The sequence below is a fragment of the Harmonia axyridis genome, chromosome 1, assembly GCF_914767665.1.
Source record: "Harmonia axyridis chromosome 1, icHarAxyr1.1, whole genome shotgun sequence".
In the NCBI taxonomy this organism is placed as follows: Eukaryota; Metazoa; Arthropoda; class Insecta; order Coleoptera; family Coccinellidae; genus Harmonia; species Harmonia axyridis.
The window spans coordinates 16,585,371-16,603,473 of NC_059501.1; the positions used below are offsets into that span (position 1 = coordinate 16,585,371).

The window sequence follows — 18,103 nt, forward strand, 5'->3', positions numbered from 1 at the left end:
GAAAAATTTCTGCGGGCGCCCATGAGACCAATTAACTTTTGGAACAACCTCATTTCAGTCAAATGGTAAGTTTTGAGCCCGAAGTTTATTGTTGAAATTATTCTCATTCATGGAAAAAGCATTAGATAGCTGAATCCACTAATATGTGCAAAAACAAAAATATTTCGAAAGCTTCAGCTACTTTGATGGAAATAACTTGTTTCAGACCAACTTAGAATAGAAATTGAAATATGAGAATATAATATAATATAGAATATAATATTCATATGACGACACTTTCGAAAGGTTCAGAAATTTTTTTCTGTAGATAAATTAAATTTTATAATTGGATAAAAGTATAAAAAATACAAATCACATTCTGCTATAATATAGATTCAAAAGTCTCTCACTGAAACCAAAGTAGTACTAAGTACGTACCTGAGTTTAACCTACATTATTTCTTCATTCTAAAACATATCTTAACTCTTTTTAGCGGAAACCAATCATTCAGCAAATCGCCAATCTAAAGAAGAGACCGCGAAAGAAAGACATCGAAAATGTCTAAGCTAGTTTTTATAACGGTTCTCAATTTTTTTCTTGTAGTGGTGAGTGCTTTCCCTGATGGTGCTCCTGTTGATGCTTGTGTAAAACCACGAGCAAACCAGCCTTACCATGGACAAGCTCGATCCCAACCACCTCATACAAGTCCTTACCAAATTATCCAGTCTAGTTCTAATTATGGTCCTGGATCACAAATAACAGGTTAGTTTGTATAAAGTTTCAATATTTCATCATCATTTGTTTTCGAAATGAAACGCCATTTTATTGTTTCTGGAAAGTCCCTCGTAGTCGTAGGTACTTTAAGTTTTTCAAGGTGTTGAGGAAGGAACGATTTATCTGATTTTTTTTACGGTTTGAAAGTTCAAGAACTGAAATGTTGATTTAAGGTTATCATAATGTTTGCAATTTTTATGAGAATTGTATCAGTCGTAATATTATTAATGACCAACACGGAGATTTGCAATAAGTATAATTGGAATTTAATATATCCTGTTAGTACGTTCAGAATGCACTTTTGAAAAAAAAAGTAATTGGCGAATGTTGATTATTTGTTTATTATGATATATCGTACCATAGGTAACCGATACCATACAATTCATCTCTGATGAATCTAATATTACAAATTTTAAAGATTGCCTGATTATATTCATTTCAAAGGATATCAATATTTTATTGGCAATAGTATTTGCGTCCTTTTTTCATGGAAACAGAGGACTATAATCTTGTCGGAGTGCCTGTTATTTCAGTGTTTCGAGTTGAAAGTGAACCCCAATGACTGGTTTCGACTCACTGATGAAGAATTCAAGGCCAAATTCAATGATGTCTGTAAGGCTGTAATGTTTGCCAAGTTGAACTCATATGAAATTTTGTTATTTTCGCGATAATTGAACAAATATGCATTCGATCGAATTCAAAAATAAGTTGCGAAATAGAACAATTAATGTTTACGCCAATATTCGTTTCATTGGACTGAATCAAAAAAAAAATTATATCGATATTTCAGGATTTTTCCATCAGGTTTCATTGAAATTTTGTGTGATAGGAATGAGAAGTTCAGCGAAATGGATTATCATCCTAAAGTTTCACTCTGCAGCTTTTTTCACGGGAAAATATTTTAACATTTTTAACATTTTAAGGAGAACGGACTGTTTTTTGTTCCCAAACTTTTCGGCGATCTGCAGGGGGTTCAAAAAATGTCAATTTATAGTATATATCCAAAGTCACTTGAACTAGCCCATAAAAACGCTTGGCTAGATGTCTCTTTGATGTAGATACTATGACCCGCTACCGGAGTTTATTTGAAAGTATTGTTAGGCAATAAATTCACTTGCCCCAAAAGAATTTCTGGAAACTTGGACAACCCTTGCATAATTGAAATATTCTGGCTTCCTCCAAGTGACTTTGGATATACTATACAGGGACATTATCATCGGGAAGTGATGAATTCTTGAGAAGAGAAGAGTATTCACTATTCGAACATTTGTTAATTTCAATAGAAAATTCTATTTCATCCGAAAAAGAGAAATTGGCACACAAAGAGGAAAATTTGTTGATTTCACGTCCTTGAGCAAATATGTTCATGTTAGACTTCAACGCTTGTAGTTCTTTCTTAGATTACATTCATTATTCAATATAGTTTTACTGTTAATTTTCGATAATATCTGTGCTCCAACAAATCATCTTCATTGGACTAAATTAATTTTTTTGTCTAAACATATAAACAAAATGTTTGCTCTGTTCAAATTGGTCGCCTGATTTCAATGATCCTAACCATATAATTTTAACTATAATAATTATTCAAAAAAAGATAATTATATTGTATTGAAACTATCAGGTAATTCTATTTTTTCATAGCATGTCACATTACAGTTAATTAAGTATCTAATGATTACTCATTTCATTCGGTTTATTTTTGCGAAATCTCTTGAAAAGATTTACATGAATATGAATCAGTAAAATCGGGCAAAATCTTCTTACTTCATGCCACAGCTTTCATCATTTTTCAATGGTTCTGAATGGTGAATTCTGAAATTCGAATACTCTGAATTCTGAAATATTTTAGATTCAATAGCCTGTATGTATGTTGGTCGTAATAAATGTTCTCAATTTCATAATAATTTTCTCTGACCTAAAGTTATGTAAGTTTTTTTTCCTGATTCGAACATTTGAAACATTTGGATCTGTTTTGATGGAGATAATGAGGCACCAAATTATTTTGGAAATTTTTATGCAAATGGCTCTGGTAATTTCTAAGAAAAAATATTCCAATATAAAATGATCATACGAGATGGAATATTCGGAATGTGTGAAATCCCAATAAGGAATAAAATATACGTCAAAAAATCGTATGCTAAGCCGAGATCGTCATGGAAACTATAAAAGTTATTTCTGAGAAATTCGGTGAACTATTTGCATAAAATTTACCAAGAATTTCATATCTCATCGATCTTTTAAAATTTAATATATGATATGGTTATGAAGGAATAGGATGAAATGATAAAATTTTGAAGGAATTCATATAGGTATTGGAAACAGTAGGTGTATTACATCCAAAGTCACTTGAACTAGTCCATAAAAACGCTTGGCCAGATGTCCCTTTGATACGGATATCGCGATCCGCTAAATACCGGAGTTTTTTTAAAGTATTGTAAGGCAATAAATTCACTGGCCCCAAGGGAATTTCTGGAAACTTGGAAAACCCTCGAATAATCGACATATTCTTGCTTGATTTTGGATATATTATACCATACTTCTATAGTAGAGTATCTACTATCAACTATCAAGCATTCCAGATGTGAATATAGTATTTTTGCACCTTGTAGTAAGCAAGGATTTCAGTTGAAAGAAATAAATCAATAGTCAATATGACATTTCAAATTTGCAAATATAAAAATTCTAGATAGATCTGTTCGGAGAACGAGCACACAAAAAAAAGGTGTTGACATTTATAAACCGTTTGTTGCAAACATTTTTAATTCATTTTTTTTATCAGTTACTATTCAGGGGAGAGATACATTCAAAGGGTTCCTGATACAAGCGAGAGATGCCGCCACCAATAACTGGTTGGGTGGCTGGATACAGAGTCCTAATACCAAGGTTCATCCAGAATGCAGCGCTATCACGCATGCTGATCCAAAACCTAAAGCTCAGGCCACTTTGTTGTGGCAGGCTCCTTCCGATTCTAGAGGTGGACAGGTCTATTTCACGTAAGTTTGTCAATGTAATGAGATCAGGAATGAAAAAGAAAACTGTGGTTAATAGTATGGAATAGTAGAATTGTTATTTGTAGTTTCGTGAATCTCTATGCTCAAAAATAGTTACAAATTTGATTTTCATAAACAAAAGCTCCCATCAGTATAACTGCAAGGAGTCTTAGGCGAAAGCTTATACCTATTCAGTTGATGAAAAGGAAAAGAATCGGGAAAAGGCGTCAGTTTTTCTGCACGTTTTTCGCGCCGTTGGAGACCACAGAACTGAATGAAGGAATATATGAGATATATTCATCCATTTTTGACAATTTGTCCATCTAGACGAAAGGTTCTGATGATATGATTCTTTAGAAATTTTTTTTTAGTTGTTATTTTACATGTAAAGAGTTTTCCAATGAGAGGTATCATACTGAAAAGCCCGCTATCTAGACAGCTGCCACTTTTGAAGCTGCCATGTTCTGATGTTTGACACTCAAAAACTACGCAATCACTAAAAATGGAACAATTGACATTGTTTAAAATCTCTACGACAATCGTAATCATTTTGCAGTCACAGTTAGCATAGTAAAGCACTTTTGGGTCATCGTGAAGCACCTTCTCGACCGGCAATACTGAAACTGGTGGAAAAATTTGGGCTGTTTGGTTAGTTAGGGATGTGAAAAATCAAAACCGTGTGCGTCGCTTAAAAACAACTGAGAATATTGCTGCTGTAGTCCGTAGTTTTGACGAAATCCCTGGTTTGTCGATTTCTTGTCGATCTTGGGAATTAGGCATTCCACAAACAACAATTGGCATAAAGACTTAAGGCACTTAAAATTAATCAATACAAGAACCCAAAATGATCGATATTCGCTGATTGCGTTCTTGAAATTCATCAAAATGATCCAGATTTTCATCGCAAATACATCTCTAGTGATGAGGCACATTTTCACATACATAGAAGGCTACGGTACTAAGCACTAAGCATAATTGCCGCCTTTAGGACTTGGAAAATCCAAGAATGATTGTTGAAAAGGCTCTCCATCGTCAACGTGTTTTTGCAGTTATTGGGCTGATGCTGGGATTGGATTTTACTTATTGAAAAATGAGGATGGAACAACTTCAAAACAAACAATTTCAATTTTGCAAGAAAAGTTTTCTGCCGTGTTATTCTCAAAGAGATGATCACAATTTATCACCGATATCCTGTGATTCAACACCTTTAGACTTTTTTCTCTGTGGCCACGTGAAAGATAAGGTCTATGCTAATGCTCTACGATAGATTCAAGACCTTAAGAGGGAACTCCACCACGTGGTTGCTCAGTTCAAGACGAAATTAGAGATATTTCTTCTTACAAATCACCCATTTTTATGGAATTTTCACATAATTTTCTCAAATAAAAATCTACATGGAAGAAAGTAAATATTTCAAATTTTCAAATGAAAATATATTTTTTGGTAACTTTTCGTATTTTGCAAAAAACTTGATGCTAGAAAAATTTTTAAAAATTGTGGGCATAATATTTGAGCAATTCTCGATTTTTCTTATGTTGATATGAACGATTTTTCATTTTGTTATTCGTGATATTCCTTTTTTTGAGAAAAAAATTATATTTTGTTAATTCTAAAATGCGTTTTCTGTTAGTTGGATAAAAATTGGAGGTCCTGAGAATATAGACTGAAATAACATTCAACATATTTCTTTCTTATTGTGCAATTTTGAAATCAAATAAAGACAAACAACATAGTTTATTCTTTTAATGGAAAGCAAACCATGAATGAATACAGTTATTTCCATAAAAATATCAACTTTAACTATTTTTATATTTGCATTTGTAGGTATTTGCGATTTTGCAGACCACACAACTGTGAAAGTGTTACTGTTTTTGGACTACGGTGGATAAGGGTTAAAACATCCTCGTTCTTCATTATTTCAGAATGAACCCTGTCATTGGAAAACCCTTCAGAATAAATAAATTTCCCTGAATTCAATAGCCGAAACTTTCTGGTCAATCGAATGAAAAAGAATGAAAGTAAGTCACAAAGACTACAATAACCCGACAGTCACTTAATTTCCTTTTTCTATTAAGAAATTAATACATGTCTTCTCTACTGAATCATCAGAGAAGAACGTTTGATTACCCATCTGCTGATGTGTATTGATCTAACGTTTTCCGTCACTCGGTTTCTTGTTGATCAATTATGCAGAATCAATCATTTCAGCTACGTTAATATGTATAACGTTGGCTGTATTGGGAGTAGGGATAACCAAATTAGATTCCTCTAGGTAGTCCGGATGTCCTTTCATTATCTCGCCGAATAATGACCCTCAGGAATTATAAATGAAAAGTGGTCCCTTCTGATTTAGCCTACAAAGGGAATATCGCAAGTGAGGGAAAATCCTAAGGGATGCGCATAATTTGGATTCGTGTCGACATGAAACTCTTTTTCAAACCGTATTTCCTGTAAGGCGCGAAGCTTTTGTATTTTTATTCATTGATATTACATAGGCGTATAACTCTGCTTCCGCCGGTTTTTCCGAAATTGGAGTTTTTACTATAAAAAATGGTTATCCATTCATGATTGAAAGTATTATATATCGCTGGCCACTACTTTCTCTCATCTTTCGGGCAGCGGACGAATCCCGTGTTGAAAAAACAGGTCATCTTTTGAAGCGATCCACGAATCGATTTAATTTTCCACTTCTTCATAAGACCGGAAGTGCTGGTCAGCCAGGCCATGTGCCATTGATCGAAACTAGTGATAGTCCGAGGGAGCAACGTCTGGAGATTATGGCAGATGCGGTAGGACTTCTCATTTCAACGTTTCCAAATATGTCTTGACCATTTTCGCAACATGGGGTCGAGAATTGTCATGCTGTAAAATCACTTCATCATGTCTGTCGTTGTATTGCGGCCGTTTGTCTTTCAATGCTCGGCTCAAACCCATTAATTGCGTTCGATAACGATCGCCTGTCATTGTTTCGTTTCAGTTGTTTTTAATAACTCATAATACACTACACCGAGCTGGTCCCACCAAATACTGAGCATGACCTTGGAACCGTTAATATTCGGTTTGACCGTCGACGTGGAAGCATGATCGGGATATCCCCATGATTTTCTGCGCTTGGGATTATCAAAATGAACCCATTGTTCGTCTCTAGTCACAATGAGATGTTGAAATCCCTTCCGTCTTTGCTTTGCAAGCATCCGTTCACAAGCAAACAAACGCCGTTCAACTTCTATCGGCTTCATATTTCCTTGTTTCTGAATAATTCCCATGACTTTCAGGCGTTTTGAAATGGCTTGTTGCGTCACTTGCAATGATTCTGCCTATTCTTGTTGCATTTGACATGAATCAAGTAATGCCTCCAATTCTGCATCTTCGAAAACCTCTATCTTCCACCGCCATGCTGGTCTTTGACGTCAAAAATCACCATTGTTGAAGCGTTGAAACCACTCTCGGCACGTTCTCTCACTAATAGCGGCCTCACCATAGTTATTTAAAAGCATTCGATGAACCTCAGCCCAAGATATCTTCATATTAAAGCAGAAAATTGAAACCTCTTGCAAATGACTTGAATTTGGCTTGTAAGCTGACATGTTTAATCGAGAATAACGTTATGATGCAGACATAAATCGACGAATATTTCGATGGCGTTATGTTTACAAATACCTAAGCTTATTGTAAGACACTTACGATCTATTTATTTCGACTACCACTTACCGCTACAGCCATCTATTTCAAAATGTTGGAAACAAAGTTGTACACCACCAAATTGGATACTTTTGGATGAGAAGTACTATTTCTGAACTAGATGGACAAAAACTGATGTCGGTGTCTGAGGGCCAATTTTTATAAGAAACTCACTGGCCAAAAACGCTACTCCATAGCTATCATCGTTACATAGTTATATTTGGGCAATACACGGCAAATCCTTCTGGAATATTCATTTTTAAAACTCAAGTTGGAGGCAGTGTTGAACTCAACCTAATTTCGAGTGGAGCAGAGAAAGAAAGAGCAATTCGTGAATAACTTGTACTTGTACGAGAATATAGTACATACGGAATAATTCAGTATGAAAAATATTCGATTTGATATCTTTCATATCATTTTATGAAAGTTAGTTGATATATTCCTACCAATCTATAATTCAGGTTGAAATAGACACCTAACATTCTCGAAATTTTGGCAATTAATAAGTCTATCACACTAATTATTAATCAATTATAGAGTATAATTTTCTGACATGAATCGATACTCTCGAATAATATCGCATGGAATTTTAGAAGGGTAAGATTAACTAATTGGTCGTTATATATCATTTAAACAACAGTAATTCATCAAATTTGTAATTGATGTATGTAACGAATTAACTTCTGAAATTTCGAGAATATGAGATGTTGAGGAAATTATTTTCCAATCTTTTCATGAATGGTGAAATTAATCGGAGGCAATTCATTGGTCCAATAACTATTTTTAATTTCTATAATGATTTTAGTCTATCCTGACAATTCCTGCCCATTTACTTTATTATGTTCCTTACTGAACCTTTGAAATCGTTGGAGAAAAAAATTAGGCACCTAAAAATTTTCAAAAACATGAAACATAGATTTTTGATAGTTAGCAAAAAAGTGAGAAAGATTTAGATTTAATTATGGGGGTCCGTTGCAGTGCGACTTAATGGTCTAATGTGCCCCCATCAGAGCTCTTCTCACCACAGCGTGATCTACAGCTCGCCTCCTAGTTCCAGAGTTCTAATGAACTACAGTATCTGGGATGGCTTCAAGGAGGCTACTTCATCACTTTCACAAATTTCTTGTCCAAAGCAGATTTTGCGATGTCTAGTGATGGCGAGGCATTCCGTCACCAGATGATCCGGAGGTCATTTCTGCTAGACCCATCTTCATGAGGTGTTTCCTAAGGCGATACTGTCCTGTAACGAATCCAGTGGGGATATGTGATTTGTTCTTGCTGGGATCTAGATACTTCTTGGATCTTGCAGTGTCAGAGTTTCTAAGAACCTTTTTGGAATTATCCAATTCAGGAAGATTCCGCCAGAGAGTTTCTATTCCGGTTTTTTTTCTCCTCCTGAAACTATTCCTTGTATGTACCAATTTACATGTGGTATTTATGTGGTATAGGCAAATGCCTATATCACAGAAAGGTTTCAGGTCAATAAAAGGAGTTTGTGCTCCATTTCTTGCAAGTATTTTGGCCTCTTCATTCCCTTCAATTCTCGATTGGCTGGGAACTCAGAATAACGAGATCTTGTTATTCTTGCTTATTTCAATGAGTTTAATTCGGCACTTTAATACCATGATATATGCGAACTCGTTGCTTTGATTGCAGCGTGACTATCATTTTTATCGCAATATCACATTTCTTGCTAGGTTAATTTCTACACATCTTTCTATTGCAAGTACCTCTGCCTGAAAGATACTTAGACAGCAGCCCAACAAGGATGACCATTTGATACCAGTCCAGAATACTTCAGCGCCTGTCCCCGTAGTGGTTTTAGAACTATCTTCAATTGTATTATTTTAGAGAACTGGGATTGTGGACTAAGTATTAAAAAATAATAAGTATTTAGAAGATAATAACACTATTTTGTACGAAATTTTAAACAAGTGAATCTTCTTTTGTCATCATATGTGACAGCTTCAAAACCCAGCGAGCTATCATTTTGACCAAATGTTTGTTATATTCGATTTTTGATTGATATAAACATAAGTTATCCGGAGTAATCAGATAACTCTGATGTGAAACCCAGAAATCTTTTAGAGACCGAACCAGTTCGTTTGGAATTTTTTCTTATATATGCTGGGTTGTTTCAATAATACCGAGATGCAAGAAGGATGTTGGGGCGTTGAGTTCATGACAAGAAGATGCAGCACACAAAAATGTTGTAAATCTTACATGACATATATCGAAAGAAAAATTGAACCTTCCAATCTTGCGTTTTTAGTTTCATATGCTTTTTAGTTTTTCAAAAATACTTATATGTTAGATGATGAAGAATTAAAGAAGCATGCAAGTGCTCCTGACTTCAAATCAGTGCATTTATATTATATTTTTGTGTTCATATATGTTGGTATCACTTGTTTTTTTGTTTCAGTGGAACCGTGCTGAAGGAGTACTCAACATTCTGGTCAGAATTACAGTCGCAGGTCCACCAATGAGAAGAAGAATATATATAATATATAAGTGAAAAAACATTTGTTGAAGAACAATAATGTATATAACCATTTTCAAAACCGCCATTTCAATCATTCTCATTATTATTTATTGATCATCTAACGGATTGTTGTAGTCCACACTCAATTTGTAGAATCGGTTTCAATTTAAGACAATAATTCACAAGATCAACAATTGACATATTTCTCACGAGTGGAACACTAGAAATATTTTTTAAATTTCTTTGAGCTTCTCTTCATTTCAGAAAATAGGAAAATATAATATAAGAACAAATTTTGTACTACCCATTTGAACTTAATCTGCATAAGAAATAAAATCTGATAATAAAACTGGTTAATATTTTTTCCTTCATCTACAATTAGATGCAAACGAAAATAAATAATATGCTTTATACAGGGTGGCCACTTTTTCAATGGGATTGTATTGGTAACTTTTAAACCATAAGAGTTAGAAGGTCGGTCAAATGGAGAAAAAGTTGTATGCATAGAAGCATTATCAAGCAGTTCAAACAAATCGAGATTATCAGGGCCGGTTTTCGAGATATCATAAGAAAAGTAAATTATGTCATTTTGATTTTTCTTTTTTTCCCACTTCATTTCAAATATCATCAAAAAATGTTACAGGAATTTTTTATTCGACAGTAAATTATCCTCAATTTGACGTAATCATATTTCGTATCCAACGTTTCGTACTCTCTGGGCCACCCTCAACCTCATTTTTTTCAATACGAACCTGCATATTTTATGACATTTTTCGAAATAACTTTCAACGCTGAATTCAACGATATATCATACAATGTCATTCAAAGTAGATTTTCAGGTGATTTTGACCCTTTTCCAATTTTCTTTGGGTCGGATCTGTATTACCTTCATTTAGTTTAATTAACAACATGCAATATGCAATAAATTTCGATAAGAAAATCAACTTACCCATCTTGAACTAAATGGAACATATTAGAATCAAAGCAAGAAACCAGTATACTGGTTTCTTGGTTCTTCTTTTATAATAATCATTTGAATATTTCAATTCATAATAATTAAACGAAAGTATCATTTGATGAAAGAAAAATCAAATGATTATTCGAATGTAAATGAAAATTAATGAAGTAAGTGTTCGAAATGTCCACCATTTTGTAAATTGCACTTTACGGTTCTGGAACCCATACTTCTTATACAGTTGCTTGTTTGGTCTACTTGAATACCTTCCAAAACATTCTCCATTTTCTCGCGAGGTATCACTATTGTTGTATTTGTCATTTGAATCGTTGAAACAAATTACAGAATCGAACTTTATTTTGAGATCATTACGATATAATTTTTGCAAGGCTTGGTATTCAAATTTAAAATCATTGTATTCGCGTCTCTTGACTATTTTATTAAAGCAGTTTTTGAAAAAATTCATTCACTGGCCACAGTTCTCGATTTTTTTCTGGGTTCAATTGAATTTGGGTCAGAACATTGATATCGTTAATAGACTTGTTTTTTCTTACATACTCACCATTAAATTTGGATAAGGGTCAAAATCACCTAAAATCAACTTTGAATGACATTGTATGATATATCGTTGAATCCAGCGTTAAAAGTTATTTCGAAAAATGTCATAAAATATGCAGGTCCGTATTGAAAAACATGAGGTTGAGGATAGCCCAGAGAGTACGAAACGTTGGATACGAAATCTGATTACGTCAAATTGAAGATAATTTACTGTCGAATAAAAAATTCCTGTAACATTTTTTGATAATATTTGAAATAAAGTCGGAAAAAAAGAAAAATTAAAATGACATAATTTACTTTTCTTATGATATCTCGAAAACCGGCCCTGATAATCTCGATTTGTTTGATTTGCTTGATAATGCTTCTATGCATGCAACTTTTTCTCCATTTGACCGACCTTCTAACTCTTATGGTTTAAAAGTTACCAATACAATCCCATTGAAAAAGTGGCCACCCTGTATAATTCAGTGTGGGCCATATCAAATCATTACTTAAAGGAAACTGGAATGTTCATAGAATCTGAAACTAAAAATGTTAATTATATGAATACATTACGTTATGTAATCTGATTTTATACATGTACAACAGCCAATTTGTGAAAAATTTTGAGAATATCAAATTTCTCGCAGTTTCTGTAATTATAGGTATCTTGTTAGAGAAGATTATGCCTGAATTGTCATGCATATTTTTAAAATCTATCTATTTTTTTCCCTTAATTCTCGTTATAATTAATTTGATTTTCGAGGATCCACTTGTTGCTTCGATTTTGGTAATGAAGAGATTTAAAAGTAAAATGATGCTCCGCTGAATATTAATCTAATGGGAATTTTACAATATTGTTTTTCATTGAAATGAAGGCATGATGAACCACTATTAATCAATATGTTTCAGTGATACTCTATCATAGGAAGTATATTTGAAAAAAAAAATTTGAAAACGATAGTTAGGACACTAGCAAGGGTGCGGACAGGTTTTCGGAAAGATTTTTTACAATACGACTGGAAAAAAAAATAAAATCACTGGTGAAACTAGTAAAATTATTTTTTCTCCAGTTGACAGCAAATATTAATTTTGCAGACAAGCAATTGAGTATTATTATTTTTTATGTCAAAAAAAAAAGTGTAAGTACTCTGAACAATAGTGAAAATAAAAAAAAATGATTTGGAGAAACCGAAAACTTATCTCACAGGGCACTGAAGAACAAGTCCCAGATACGTTTTCTAAAATAATGTAGTGATAATGATTTCAGATGGATGAATTGATTGTACAATTTGCATACGCAAAAAGTAAATGATTTTTCAAAGAGGTCAAGCTTATGAGAAGGGGCTGATATAAGTTCACGAGCTCTGATATTCAAATTGCGAATATCATATTCCTGTGAAAGTATGAAGAAGTTGCTGTGATGATTATACGATGGTAAAGAACTAGTGCTGAAAATTTAAACCTGTTCAGGTTTGAGACATTTGTGGGCATGGAGACTTCGCAAACTCATAATAGATTTTGTACACAACAAGCATATGGGTTTTTACACTAGTCACTATCGGAATGACCTCATTCCCACTCTTGAATAGAGTGCTCCGACTCAGGTCATCATTTCATCATTTGAAGATCCTCGTTGACTCTTGCTTCAGCCTGATCTGCGGGTAAACTAAGTTATATCTGTGTATCGTCTGCATAGAAGTGCACAACACAGTATTTCAGGAATGTACGAATATAATGGGTGTAAAGAATGAATAATAAGGGCCCCAATATCGATCCTTGCGGCACGCCAACTATTATCGGCAAGGGATCATAGATTTCCTCGCCACATCTTCTCACCTGCTTATTCCTCAAATTTAGGTAGCTTCTTATGAACGCCATCACACTCGACGAAAAACCAGCGAAATGCATAATTGCGTACAGAAACTCATGTACCAGGGTATCAAATAGAGTAGTCTAGCAAAATGAAAGTGGTTATGTGTCCCCTATCCGTGGCAGTCAAAATGTCATCAGTATCCTCAAGCAATGATGTTGCGCAGCTATGACCCCGCCGAAATCTCGATTGCTCTGGAATAATATAAAAGTTATCCAGATGGACCTTTATCTGGTGTTCAAGTACCTTCTCTAAAATCTTGGTTATAAAGGGTGTTTTTTTTAGAGCTATAGAACTTTAAATTGCAATAAAACAACGAATTTTATTTATCAGCAAGATAATCTTGTGGCATTACATTTTGAATATGATTTTTGGCATATGACCGCCACGACTGGCTTGGATATAGTCCAATATGGACGTCCAATTTTCGATGACTTTTTCCATCATTTGTGTCCGTATATCGGCAATAACACGGCGAATGTTGTCTTCCAAATGGTCAAGGGTTTGTAGCTTATCCGCATAGACCAATGACTTTACATAGCCGCACAGAAAGTAGTCTAGCGGTGTTAAATCACAAGATCTTGGGGGCCAATTCACAGGTCCAAAACGTGAAATTAGGCGGTCACCAAACGTGTCTTTCAATAAATCGATTGTGGCACGAGCTGTGTGACATGTTGCGCCGACTTGTTGGAACCACAGCTCTTGGACATCATGGTTGTTCAATTCAGGAATGAAAAAGTTAATAATCATGGCTCTATAGCGATCACCATTCACCATCACTGTAACGTTCTGGCCATCATCGTTTTTGAAGAAGTACGGACCAATGATTTCACCAGCCCATAAAGCGCACCAAACCACTTTTCTGGATGTAACGGTGTTTCGACATACACTTGAGGATTAGCTTTACTCCAAATGCGGCAGTTTGGTTTGTTGACGAAGAAGCCATTTAACCAGAAGTGCGCTTCATCGATAAACAAAATTTTCGAAATAAAATTGCAATCTTTTCAAGCGTTGTTTAGACGTGAACCGATTCATGATGAATTGCCAAACCAAACTGAGAATAAATCACTTGACAGCTGTTAAATCAGTCGCCATCTTGAAGAGTAATGCCAACTCAAAGTTATATACCTCGAAAAAAAAAAAACCGTTAGTTGGTAGTAGGCTTATTAGTCGAAGGTCCTCATAAACCTTGACCATTTTATCCTTGGGAATTAGTGGAATAATAGTTTTTTCCATATTCTGGACAGTAACTTTTGACACTACATGAAGTTATGATATGAACAATAAAGGGCACTCTAAATGGGCAGCATAATTTCGTCAACACCTCTCGATTTTGACTTTTTCTCTGTTGAGTATCCGGAAGTAACAGTCATCAACCAAAACGAACTCTAATTTCTCATCAAACTCTCAGAATATAATTATCCCTATAACATTTGATAACATAAGCAGAACCTGCGTTATCCGTTTGCGAACTACCTCTGATTTCATATGCTTGTTATCAGTAGTTGTATTTCGTCTTATTAGTTATTACTTGAATTAAATATATACTATTGTATTGGATTATTCTTCTCATTCAACCATATTGCCCACACCCGCAGCTCCCCAAAACTCAAAATCTGCTAAGATCCTACAATTTATGAGCAAACCAAACCAGCAGGAAGGAATTTTTTCAACGATAACTGCCCGATATCTCACCCCTCTTAGTTTAGATGCATGGGGGAACCCCCCATAGATTTTCATCTTTGGAGAACACCGAAAGACTCTCTTGCAACCCCCAAATGCATTTCGTTCTCAGAGGGTGCACAATAACAAACGACCTGGCCTTCCCGTGGAGAGCATTGCCATTCCACCAGATGGGGTGGTGACGATATTTGGCCCGTAGCGTTTGCGACGTCGTCACCAGAGAGACCGGCCTGTTAGGCAAGGTTCAACCTCATTTCTGAAGTGTGCGTCGCGACGCTAGCATCTGGTGGCGAGAAAACGGTTATTCAGTGTGCCAATCGCGTGTTTTGAAGCGGCGTATACGCTGTATAAAGTGGTAAGTTGTGTTTGTTAACTTTTGGCGTGGTACTATTTGGGGCTCATCTTGAATATTTAATTTTGAGGGGGCTATAGGATATTTATATTGACTTTGGTTTATATATTGTTCAGTTTTTTTTTATATACTTAATTAATGTTTAATGTTTCGTGGAAAATATTAATAGAAGAAAATAAATAAAAACACTTGACTATACGTTGATTTATTGATGAAATATATAATATTTTGTTGACATGGTTTCATACCATTCTCAAAACTTGTGGAAAAGACCATTGTTTTAGTGTTTCACCACATCAAGTCAGGTACCTATAGAGAAACTAAGTAGCATAAAATTGAATGACCAAACATATAGAGTTGAAAAATGTGTAAAGTTTCTTGGAGTTTACATTGACTGTGAATTGAATTGGAAATATCAATTTTGACTATGTCGCAAAGAAGATTTCATCGACAGTTTATGGTTTGAAGGTCGTTGCCAGATATTTGAAAGCTAGTACTTTGAAATCTACCTATACAGGGTGTTTCAAGTTCGACGGCCTATTAGACGTTTTTGGAGAAAGAGGCTGATTTGAAATCTGAAAATTCGGAATATGACATTGTTCATGATGCCCTATTCAGCTAAAATATTTTCCGGCACTTCCGGTTATACAAGGATTAAAAAAATTTTTTTCAGAAAAAACTTTTGTTTTTATTTTATGTCTTAGATATTATCGAGAATTCCATTCTCAATTACTCTTCGCTAAAATTATTGCGTTAATCCTCATATTTTTCAAAATATCAAGAAAAAAATGTAAAAAACAGAGTTGTTTTTTCTGTAAAGATCATTTGAAATAAAGATTGTTATTATTATCATCTTTAATCGTTGTCGATAATTCGATTAAGTAGGATACCCCCTATAGTGAGTTTGTTGACAGAACATTGTGAATTCAATCAAGATGAAAGTAGTAGAGACATTGCATTCACATCCTCTAGAGTTTTTATGAGATAAAGGTGTACAATTTTTTGAGCAAATATTTGAATTCTCAGAGCTGAATGATTTCTTAGATTGATTGTTATAAAAATACTCAAGCCTGGGTTCCCACTGATGTTCAATGATTCTTCATATTGCTGATTGAGCTTTTACCAATGTCGCTATGACAAATCATTTTGAACTACTCGCCAAAGAACATAGCAGCCAAATTGGGTTTGTCTCACTTCAACTTGAACAAATTAATATATTTCGTAGGTAAACTGTACAGGGTGATTCGTCAATAGATAACCAATGCAATTTTAAGAAAAATATGTGATATCACTTCATTGTTCGCTCTTTGGTGGAGTTGAAGTAATTTCATTCTTTTCCACGAAATGTTTACTTTCGTTCAGCATCATCAGAAACTAAAAATTAGGTATTTTAGTTTTTCACGACAAAGTATTTGTTATTAACTGAAGCAAGCCTAATCAACTATTGAAATGTCAGGGAAATTACAAGTTCCTATAACTGGACCAAAACCGCCACACCACTGATGGAGTTCAGATTCTGGGAGTAGATATTTCAAGCTCCTTGCAAATATTTATGCTGATAGTCTAAACCGCAGAATTTCCAGAAATTTCAGAGGCTTATTGGATAGGAAATACCAAATATTTCATTGATTACAGATCCGATCTAGTTGAGATTGAGCGTCTTATATAAAGATAGTAAATTATTCAACTTTCATGCATTTTTTCGTGTTGTTTGCGTTCTCAGAACCTCAAAAAATTCCCATAAAATAAAGAAAAACCAAAACTTGATATTTCAGTGACGACAGATTCGACCGAATTTAAATATCTAATACGTGTAATTATAGGAAAGCAGTTCCAGCTTTGTGCAAATTTTCGTGCACAATATCGAAAAAAATGAGGAGAGTCAGGAGCTTTCGAGCTCTCTTTCATTTATAATTCAATTCACATCAACCACAAGTAATAACAGCTTGAGGACTGGTGAAACAGCAAAAAAGGAACCAAAACCTTCAACGTTTCAAATCTTTATTGATTCTTCATCAGGGCTCTTTAGTAGGTTTTATAAATTTCTTCACCAAATTTCATCTTAGACTACTTCGGACCACAAAACAGCCTCCGAATTTATCCAAAGGCTTTTCTCGGCAATTCAGAAAGGCAACTCACGAGCTCACAACAACCTCAGCTCACACCGACAACTATTTTTTCTATTTCTCTTATTCGGATTATAATTCGGTAAAAATTTTTTAGTGAATGCTCTGCCTTAACAAAGGAGATCCCAATCACCTACAATCCAATCATAACATAAAAATCATAACTAGTTGGTTAGTGAAATTGGCTCATGAACGACCGCTTTAAAGCTTTGGTCTTTTTTTATTTGTTTCTCAAAAGGCTTTTTGTATTTGTAATTAGCCCTAACTTCACTTGCAATGGTATAAATAATACATTGATAGACTTATTTGCCCAAAGTTGAGTACCCCTCCCGTGTATTGAATTTGGTAGCTCTAAGAAAATGAGCATATCGTATATTTCTGTGGATTAGATCAACTTTTTGCTGAAAAATTCCATCCGCACATTAAAAACATAACAGAGGGGTTATTTTAAATGGAGCGAAACGCCATCTAGCTGACACCACATGCCCCCACAAGTGAATTATTTCTTGAAATATGTCATACTGGGTTCATGAAAGAACATCTACTCGGACAAAAACAGCTTCTTACACAAAAGTTTCACGATTTATTATATCGATATGTCTCAAAGAAAAACGAAATTGGGACATGCTTCTGCTCTTTTTCTCTTATTTCAATTCTGGGTAGAAAGAAGG

General features: G+C 34.4%; 2 protein-coding genes across 3 annotated transcripts in view; both read left to right on the forward strand.

Moving 5' to 3' along the window:
- Window positions 1-463: 463 nt before the first annotated feature.
- LOC123679627 (putative defense protein 1) lies at window positions 464-10,258 on the forward strand. The gene is made up of 3 exons (XM_045617013.1): window positions 464-741; window positions 3,533-3,746; window positions 9,847-10,258. The coding sequence occupies exons 1-3, from the start codon at window positions 537-539 to the stop codon at window positions 9,908-9,910; spliced, it is 483 nt and encodes a 160-aa protein (XP_045472969.1). The 5' UTR covers window positions 464-536; the 3' UTR covers window positions 9,911-10,258.
- A 4,921-nt stretch (window positions 10,259-15,179) lies between these two features.
- The window catches only part of LOC123679637, a 161,039-nt gene continuing 158,115 nt past the window's right edge, over window positions 15,180-18,103 (forward strand). For both annotated transcript variants that reach the window (XM_045617025.1, XM_045617033.1), the window contains exon 1: window positions 15,180-15,309. The gene's annotated coding sequence lies outside the window, so the exon portion shown is untranslated. The remainder of the gene's footprint in view (window positions 15,310-18,103) is intronic.

Coding starts and splice junctions, on each gene's coding strand:
- LOC123679627 (XM_045617013.1), top strand. CDS start 537: ATGTCTAAGCTAGTTTTTATAACGGTTCTCAATTTTTTTCTTGTAGTG. Junction 742..3,532: donor TCCTGGATCACAAATAACAG/GTTAGTTTGTAT, acceptor TTTTTTTATCAG/TTACTATTCAGGGGAGAGAT. Junction 3,747..9,846: donor GGTGGACAGGTCTATTTCAC/GTAAGTTTGTCA, acceptor TTTTTGTTTCAG/TGGAACCGTGCTGAAGGAGT.